We start from the raw sequence: 9,935 nt of genomic DNA on the forward strand, positions 1-9,935 counted from the left end.
TTCAAATAAATTTAATATAAGAAAAAGATTTAATTCTTAAATATCAAACATCAATTTTATAATAATTAATGGAAATGATAATATATAAATTAATTTTTCTTTATCAATTAATATTTTGTTTGAATTAATTTTATAGTAAATGTTAAGTAGAAGATGGTAGTTGACAAGAATTTATGTTAATAACTTTTTTGAGGATTTAAAATTTAAATTTTATTAAAAAAAAACAGAGAAGAGAAGAAATTTTAGTTTTATTTTTATGAAAATTTTGTTTCTTTTTAATAATTTTTTTTGAACTTTTTTTTTAATTTTTTTCAATACTTTTTGATTTTTTTTTTTGGGAAAAACTCACAATCTTAGCTTTTGAAAAAAAATCCATTTTAACCAAAAAATCGATTTCTTTGCTTTTTCAAGTGTTTGGCTAATAAAAGGGGGAAAAAAAATCGATTAAAAACGTAACCAAACACGCACTTAAATGATTTGATATTCATGGCGATTTAATTGCTTCGTTTACTCCCTTAATCGCTGCTCGCTGCTTGCTGCTTGCTGCCTCTGCCTCTTGCCGCTCGCTTGGCTTGCTCTGATTCTCAGCCTCTTCTTACTTTCGTGCTCCAGCTTGTTTATCGTCTTTGGAGAGGTATATTTCTCTCTTCTACTTTCACGCAGTCTCATCTTCGTCTTCGTAGCTTCGATCTTTCTTTCTTTATTTCGCAGTATTAAAAAACACCTAGATGGGATATTGTATCTGCGATGTGATAAACGTCTTGAGTCTTTGAATTATGATTGGGGTCATTAAGGTGTATGGGGGGGGGGGGAACAGGATTGGAGGTTTGTGCCCAGATGAATTTGACTAGAGTACAACTTCACTCTGACTCTCTTGATACTATCAATATTTTGCTGCGTGAAACTTGGGGGGGGGGGTGGATCACCCACTGAAGGAGACTATCTCTTCTATCAGAGATTTACCGTATTGTGGACATGACATTCAGATCCTACATTCACCTCGTGAAGCTGTTCGGTGTGCAGACCTCTTAGCACGACAGGCACATGGATGTGCGCAGACTTTGGAGCTATTACCGAACGTTCCTCTTGATTGTGTGAATTTGCTTCAGGAAGATAGGCCTCGTGCTTAGTAGTTCTTTTTTGACTTATTTCTCTTTTTTCTCAGGCTTCCTTAGCCTGCCACTGTTATGTTAAAAAGAACTATGCTAGTTAAGAAAATTTCAATGTACCTAACCACGTCATTTCCTTGCACTGAACTTTGATTCTGAATAGAACTTTGCTATTGTTTTCCCTTACTGTCATCATTAAAAGGAAAAGACGATTTATCGGGTTACAATGTCGTACTTAAACTTGAGTATACCAAGAATAATATTTTGTATTGAATCTGACAAACAAAACAATGCCTGTTGAGGTGGAGAAATTATATAGAGAAAGAAAAAGAGAGTGTGTGAGCTTCATGTTATGAGGTCTTAGAGTCATTAGTGATATTAAATGTGAAGTGGAGAATGATGAAGTGAAATTTGTTCTATTTTTGTTCAATCTCACTACCAATGACTGTACCTGTAATCCTTGATAACTGTTGAAGTTCTCTAAAATTATCAATGTGCATATATATATATATATATATATTCAATACTAGATGTTTTTAACTTTATTTGACTCATTTATAAATTTTTCTGTTCTGTTCTCTTTTAAAGATGGGTATATAATTTAGTTATTGTTGTATGGATTAGGTTGGATTTGTTGTCCATGTAATATACCAATGGTTTTATATCATTTGCGAGGCAAGAATAGTAAGGGAAGAGAATTGAGTTTGTTTCCCATTAATTTCGTTTGCAGTGGATAAATGTATTAAATACAATGGTGGTTGGAATTAGTTTTTCATCTTCCAAGAGGATGTATTTTATATGTATATATTTTTTTGTTTGAGCATTTTTGATAGAAACGAACCCTTCCTAGTTGAGATAATTAAATGCCTATAATCCTTGATGGCCTAGGGAAGTTATCCAACTATGATGTGTGTGTGTGAATATTTAGTTTAGATGATAGTATGTGGATTATTTGGGGATTCTTGTTTACATAATATACCTATGATTTTGTCTCATATCATGAGAGGGGAGAAAGTAGAGCAGAAATGAATTAAATACACTGGTTTGCTTGAGTAGTTTTCCACCTTATAGGAGAGGGTTTTATTTATAAGATAGTTGCAGGCTACACTTGAAGTTGTAGAAATTAGATATTTTAACATGGAAGTGGCTTTTTTTTTTTTAATTATAAAAGGTAGGATGTAGTGGGTTCATTTTGAATGTAACCAAAAAATTGTTTTTCTTTGGCTTATCATGCATTTGACTGTATTGAGAAAAAATTGCTTCAAATTTCTTCTGTAAAAAATTATTGTCTTCAACAATGATTCAATTTTTTTTTTTTTTACAAGTTTTACATTTATATTGCCATTCTTGCCTGATCAATATTTAATTTATATTAATTAATTTTATCTCTGGTCACAGAAGGGCTTCCAATGGCAACGGTAGGAGTGGAATTTAAGCAACCAGAGGTGGCACGAGAGGAGACGTGCTCGGCCAAGCCTGCTAAGCAGGATGAGGGTCTTCGTCAATACTACCTTCAGCATATCCATGAACTTCAGCTTCAGGTCCGCCAAAAGACCAATAACCTCAACCGTCTGGAAGCTCAACGAAATGAGCTTAATTCCAAGGGTGATTTTCTTGCACTAAAACTAACTCCAAGCTTGAAATTATTTTCTTTGTGATTTTAAGATTCTTTTGTTTTTGGATGTAATTGCCAAACATTTCAATACAATGCTGGTTCTAGATTTAAAAACCTGATTTCATTCACTATGAAATAACTGTTTTCTGATATTGGCATGGGAAATTCTTCTAAATCATAGAAGTGTTGATCAGTCTTTCACATAGAGGGTGTGGATGGCTGTGATTCATGTCAAAATTCTTGGTTTTGATTGCCTCTCTGCACTGCTTTTTCTGTGTTCTCAATCCATTGTTTGATTAATGTGTTCTTAACAATGCAAAATCGGGACAGTGAGAATGCTTCGAGAGGAACTGCAACTTCTTCAGGAGCCTGGATCATATGTTGGTGAAGTTGTCAAAGTTATGGGAAAAAATAAAGTTTTAGTAAAGGTGAGCTGATGGTGCATTCTGCTATTTCTCTTATTTGATTAGTGATGTGGCTTTGAAGCTTTGGTATCCCTTTAGTTGCCTTAACATGCACAATTTCTATTTTCTTTTAAATACAATGCACGTTGCAAGAAAAATTTCTTAGAATGTGTTTAGCTGCATAATTGAGTATCTACTGCTTATTTATTATCTGCACATTAATAATATAGAGCATGTATTTGAAACCATCAAGTCAGATGACTTGCGAAAATTGTTCTAGTTTTTTTTTTTTTTAAATCTAGGGTATCCGGCAAAGGTCTACATGATTTATAATATATATATATATATATATTCCTTGAGCTGAATTTGGGAGTAAAAGGAAACAATTTTACCTACTGCCACAGTTTGCTGCACTTCAATTATTAGAATAGGATGTGATGAACAACTCTCCATCCCCCATATGATGTTTTCATCAATTACTATTTTTACAAAATTATATGCCTGATAACCTAATTCACAATAGTCATCTGCATTGCCCCTTGAATTATAATTAGCCATGTTGTATGTTATAGAATGTGGAATGTTCATTGTGGATTTTGTGTGGTTGGTGTTGTTATACATTAAAATAGTTGTTGTAGATATCACTGTAGCCTGTTTCACCCTATTCATACCTCTTCATGATAATTTTATTTACTCAGCACGTGTACCCATGCTAGTGTGACATCAGTACTCTTAATTGTTGCAACATAATTGGCCAAAAAAATTTGTTGCAACATAGGTGTTTTGCCTGATTGGTGGCATCTTTGATCAATCATGCAAGAAAATACCAAAAAGGTCATGCTTGAGACCATACTTCATTTGTTGTGTTTCCGCAATATCTGTTGTAAATTGATCATTTTATCCTCTGAAAATTATGCTTATTCGTGCATGAGGCTGCTGTTATAGAATGCAAATAAAGCAGAAAAACTAATTCCTTTCATTTTCTTCAGGTTCACCCAGAAGGAAAATATGTTGTTGATATTGATAAAAGTATTGATATTACAAAGATTACTCCATCAACTAGGGTTGCCCTCCGCAATGACAGTTATGTTCTTCATTTGATCTTGCCTAGCAAAGTTGATCCGTTGGTCAACCTGATGAAAGTTGAGAAAGTTCCTGATTCTACCTATGACATGATTGGTGGCCTTGACCAGCAAATCAAAGAGATAAAAGAGGTGTTCCCTCTTAAATTTCAGTATAAACTCCAAAAATTAGTGCATCTGTTTGGTTTGATGTATGTCTATGCAGCACTGCTTCTCCATCACTTTCTGAACCTCTATTTGAATTTGTGCATATATCTTGGTATTATATATCTTGTAGTTATGTAAACCATTACAATTGTTGCTTAATCTCATATTTGGAAATTATTTTCACAGGTCATTGAGCTGCCAATAAAACATCCTGAACTGTTTGAAAGCCTTGGAATAGCTCAACCAAAGGTAATATATTGTGTTGAAGTTATTTCAGAAATTATTTATCCTCTGTTCAGCCAAGAATAGTTGCTTGAGTTTGGTTCTTCTCCCATGCATGCTTGTACCCTTTCTGGTTTGCTTATTTGCTCACTCTTCTTCACATGCCACAGGGCGTCCTACTGTATGGACCTCCTGGTACAGGGAAGACATTGTTGGCTAGGGCTGTGGCACACCATACTGATTGCACTTTCATCAGGGTATCTGGTTCTGAGTTAGTTCAGAAATACATTGGAGAAGGTTCTAGAATGGTTAGAGAACTTTTTGTTATGGCCAGGTTTGTACTTTTTGTTAATTCCCATTCATCTATCACCCCACCCCAAAAGAGAACAAATAAAGAATGCTGTCGGTTTTGCTCCTTCACATTGTGGATAGAAGACAATTCTAAGGTTGAATGTTGTGTATGAATGGCATGGGGCATGAATATTGCAAAGTCTTTTGCGATTCAATGTTTTTGTTCGTCATTGGACTTGCTTGGCTGTTGGCATATATCTTATGGCAGAACAATTTCTTTCCGTAGGGAGCATGCTCCATCTATTATCTTCATGGATGAAATTGACAGCATTGGATCTGCTCGGATGGAATCTGGAAGTGGCAATGGTGATAGTGAGGTGCAGCGCACTATGCTAGAGCTTCTCAACCAGCTGGATGGATTTGAGGCTTCAAATAAGATCAAGGTAATGCGTCCTTCAGAGTTGTGTTATAATGTTGTAATTACTAACTAGGAAAGGTGATTAGTGTTGTTTCCGTGCTGAATATATGTGGATTCTGTAACGTATAGGCAAATCAATCACTGTACCCAGCTCATTCATTTAAGTGAGTAGTTTTCAGCTAAGTTCTGGAGAGATCTATAATTTACAGGTTTTGATGGCAACAAATCGTATTGATATCCTGGATCAAGCACTCCTTAGACCTGGACGGATTGACAGGAAGATTGAATTTCCAAACCCTAATGAAGAGGTATGCATCAATGCTTTCGTCATTTCATTTTCATGTACTTGTTATGATGAAAGGGTGAATAACTGCAATTCATAAATATTCATCTTCCTCAACATGATTTCTTTTGAATTCCCTGCAGTCTCGATGGGATATTTTGAAAATCCACTCTAGAAGAATGAATTTGATGCGTGGAATTGATCTGAAGAAAATTGCTGAGAAAATGAATGGTGCTTCTGGTGCAGAGCTCAAGGTAATTTTTTTTTTCTTTTGCGTTTCTTCTTTGAATTTTGATGCTCTTCAATCTGCGATCTTGTTAATGGTCCCTGTTTGAGCAATGGTTGGTAGTTGCTGAGAAGTGTTGGTGTTTTCAATGTTTCAATGATTACTTTATCATTGTAGCTATCCAATTCCGTTAGCCATTGTTGCAAACTGTCATGTTGCATTCTTGCTGAGAAGCAGGGGATTTTGTTCAATTGAATTGAAGCAAGTCTTAAAAAAGTGTGAATTTTGGAGAGTTTTAAGATTGTGTTAAATTTGATTGGTAGTCATAATTCATATGATAGGATGGGGATAAGCGCTTCCGAGGAATAAGCTTTGAGAACAAAGGTAAGTTTGAGCTATGAAAATATACACCATCAATATATTTGGGATGGAACCGAGGGGCACTTGGTTCGATTAGTTGAGGGAATTGAATCAGCTTATCTTAGGGTTTCGAGTTTGAATTTTATGATATGTAGCCATGTTAAATAAATATGCTAAAGATATCCTTCAGGTACCTATGATGCTACCATTGATAATAATGGTCCTGCACAGTGGGGGTTTGGATCGGTCCAGACAGCACATGGTAATATCCCTAGGTTTCCCAGGATAGCGGGCTGATGGAATCAATATATATATTTGGGATGGATTGATTAAATGGAGACCGCTACTTTTGTTACATTAAAGAGAGTTTCCCAACTTGGAGATGCAATTCAATTTTGACGAGCATTATATGTCTGAATTCTGAGCAACAGAGACAGGCACTACAAAACACTTTAAGAGACAAAATAAGAGTTACAGTTCGACAGTTGTAATAGTGGAGTGTTAGTCTGTCTTTAGGATAGTTTCATATGTCAGATAAGATGATAGAAGACGGGCTGAGACTTGGGATCTTGTGGCATGTAATGCGTAACAGATAGATACAGTGGTCAAACAATGAAGAGATTTGTTAAGCAATTCCATCATATGGTACAAGGCTGTTCGACAAATGCTTGTAGAATGATTGTAGAAGGATTCACACAAAATAATGCTCCCTCCGGTCCCAAGTATAGTGATAGTTAACCTATTCATATAGATCAAGAAAATTAGGTAAGTTAGTTTTTTTGTAAAAAATATGTGGTGGTTTTCTAAAATACCCTTACTTTTAATATAGCTTATTCATCATATAAGAATCCAACTATATAGGTAGTTTAGGGGAAAAAAATAAATAAATAGGGGAGACAGGAGATTGAGGTCTTACTTCGTGGACCAAAGCAAACCTTGATAGGATCCAAGATAGGTAGAGAAAAATAACGAAGAAAAGTCTCTATTAATATATGAAATTAGAATCTAACTCCATGCATTAATAAAACAACAACAACAACAACAAGCCTTTATCTCACTAGGTGGGGTCGGCTACATGGATTGCAAGACGCCATTGTGCTATCATTTATCAAGCTTTTAAGAATATTATTAAGAGATCGCGTTCAACAACTTCTAAGAGTGTTCTCTTAGGCCTTCCTCTACTCCTCTTAATCGGACTCAAAGTTATATGTTCCACTCTTCTCACTGGTGTCTCCCTTGATCTTCTTTGTACATGCCCAAACCATCTCAACCGATTTTCTACCATTTTTTCCTCAATAGGTGCTACTCTCACTTTTTCGTGTATGTGCTCATTTCGAATTTTATCTTTACGTGTATGTCCGCACATCCATTGTAACATTCTCATTTCTGCTACTCCAACTTTATGCTCTTGTTATCCCGTTAGAGCCCAGCATTCACTACTATATAACATTGCCGGTCTGATAGCAGTTCGATAAAACTTTCCTTTAAGTTTATTAGGCACTTTACGATTGCAAATAACTCCTTTAGCTTTTCTCCTATTAAACCACCCAGCTTGAATCCTATGTGAAATATTTCCACTGATTTCGCCATCATTTTGAATAATGGCTCCCAAATATCTAAACTTTTCCACTTGAGGTATAATTTGATCTCCCAATTTCACTTCCAATATAAATATTCTGTCTTACTCCTATTCAGAAACCTTTCGACTCCAATGTCCTCCTCCATAACTCAAGTTTGCAATTAACCTCTTCTCTTGTCTCTGCTATAAGAACTATATCATCTGCAAAGAGTATACATTTGGGAATTTCTCCTTGAATATGTTCCGTCAAAACATTTAGGATCAAGTTGAACAGATAAGGACTCAGAGATGATCCCTGATGAAGTCCAATCTTTATAGAAAAATCCTTTGTTTGACCACTAGGCGTTCTTATATTAGTTTTTACCCCCTCATACATATCTTGTATGGCTTTAATATAAGCAATCCGTACTCTCTTTTTTTCCAACGCTTTCCAAAGCACTTTTCTTGATATACGGTCATAAGCTTTTTCCAAATGAATAAAAACCATGTGTAAATCTTTATTTTTACAACGATACTTTTCCATTAATCCCCTTAATAGATAAATCGCTTTTGTAGTTGATCTACCTGGTATAAAATCAAACTGATTCTCAAAAATACTTGTCTTCAATCTAAACCATGCATTAATAAAGATAGTGGAAAATCTTTAGTAGAAGATGGGCAAGAATCTTAAACTTATATAACTAATAAAACCATGGAGAATCTCCAAAATATAAATAAATAATGATTGTATTTCCAGATGCCTTCCACATGATATGTGCCTCAATAATGATAGATAGGAAAATAATGAATAGTTCCTTAAAAGATTTCCATTAATCCATAACTTAGATAATGGGGCATAACAACCTGAAATAAATAAAATAAATTATTGACTTAATTTGCAAGCACTCACCACTCTTATATTTAAGGGCCGTTCAACAAAACAGAAAATAACCTAAATAATTTTGTTAAATGGAGAATATCTAACAACAACAACAAACCTTATTCTATTAGGTGGAGTCGGCTACATGGATTATATGACTCAATTGTATTTTATTATTTATTAAGCTTTTAGAAATATTGTTAATTAAAAGGAGAATATCTAAAATAACTTAAAATAATATTTATTCCTAATATATCTCTTAACTTTCCAAATTATTGATTATCCCACATCAAACCCCAAACTAGCTCTTATATTTAGGAGTAGAAAGTATTTTACATCAAGTCCTAGCGGTAAAGGCAGGTCTGATATGTTGTCTATTCCAAAGTAATGGTTTTCTTTTTTCTTTTTTCTTTTTTTGGTTGCATTTGGAGCTAACATTGAATATTCATGCGTGTGATTAAAGGCGGTGTGCACGGAAGCCGGAATGTTTGCTCTGAGGGAGAGAAGGGTCCATGTAACACAGGAAGATTTTGAGATGGCTGTAGCCAAGGTCATGAAAAAGGAAACCGAGAAGAACATGTCATTGCGGAAGCTGTGGAAGTGATTTGTATGTATTTTAATGTATCCAATCAATCCATTATGTGAACTATGTTTGGCAGTGACCTGAGTGAGTGATTTTATACTTCACAGTTTTTCACAGTGCTTGTATTGCTGGAAAATGATAATGACCAGTTACTTATGATAAGCGTACATAGTTAAGAGCATTTTGAATAGGTGAGTGGCCATTCAGTTTAGATGTTGGTGACCAAAAGCTGCTATTTTCATGACTGATTTGGAACGTGTCAGCAAATAAGTTGCAGACACATTTCTATAATAGTTGGAAGTACATTTATTTATTTATTTATTTATTTTAATTTGCATCATAGAATACGTGTATTTGAAATTTTGTTGTTCACGTCAGTGATCATAGCAACAGGTTGGGAAGGAAATTTGAGTCAAGCGCCGAAAAATTTTAGGGACTGACTCGAGATTAATTTTTTTGTTTTTTTAATTATGAGTTTATTCAGGCCACCGCATGGGCTTAGTGAAAATACTCAATTTTTTTATTATTAATAAAATAAATTTAGTCTTTACTTCAACTTTTATTTAGCACTTACAAACTCTTCTCAAAACCCTCAATTTGCACATTTTGCACTTTTAAATAAAATTTTAATATTTTAATAATTGTTTGCGTGAATAAATTTTAAAATATTATGGAAAAATAAACATGAGGTTATTTTGTGCTTTTACTTTATTCTTTCACTGCTTGGTCTTATTATAATAAGAACAAAAAAAAGTGC

The 9,935-nt window shown here is 34.3% G+C and overlaps 1 protein-coding gene across 2 annotated transcripts; it reads left to right on the top strand.

The window, feature by feature from the left end:
• Window positions 1-492: 492 nt before the first annotated feature.
• Window positions 493-9,495, top strand: LOC129304079 (26S proteasome regulatory subunit 8 homolog A-like). Of its 2 annotated transcripts, none has more exons than XM_054943716.1 (10): window positions 493-634; window positions 2,508-2,714; window positions 3,055-3,152; window positions 4,118-4,342; window positions 4,544-4,606; window positions 4,750-4,913; window positions 5,157-5,313; window positions 5,498-5,596; window positions 5,715-5,825; window positions 9,059-9,495. In XM_054943716.1, the coding sequence occupies exons 2-10, from the start codon at window positions 2,519-2,521 to the stop codon at window positions 9,197-9,199; spliced, it is 1,254 nt and encodes a 417-aa protein (XP_054799691.1). In that variant the 5' UTR covers window positions 493-634; window positions 2,508-2,518; the 3' UTR covers window positions 9,200-9,495. The 2 variants fall into 2 exon arrangements, with proteins under 2 accessions (XP_054799691.1, XP_054799692.1); XM_054943717.1 differs by having other exon boundaries at window positions 2,511-2,714.
• Window positions 9,496-9,935: the final 440 nt, after the last annotated feature.

The sequence above is a fragment of the Prosopis cineraria genome, unplaced genomic scaffold (assembly GCF_029017545.1).
Source record: "Prosopis cineraria cultivar Desert tree isolate PC_DT_omini unplaced genomic scaffold, ASM2901754v1 PC2, whole genome shotgun sequence".
NCBI lineage: Eukaryota > Viridiplantae > Streptophyta > Magnoliopsida > Fabales > Fabaceae > Prosopis > Prosopis cineraria.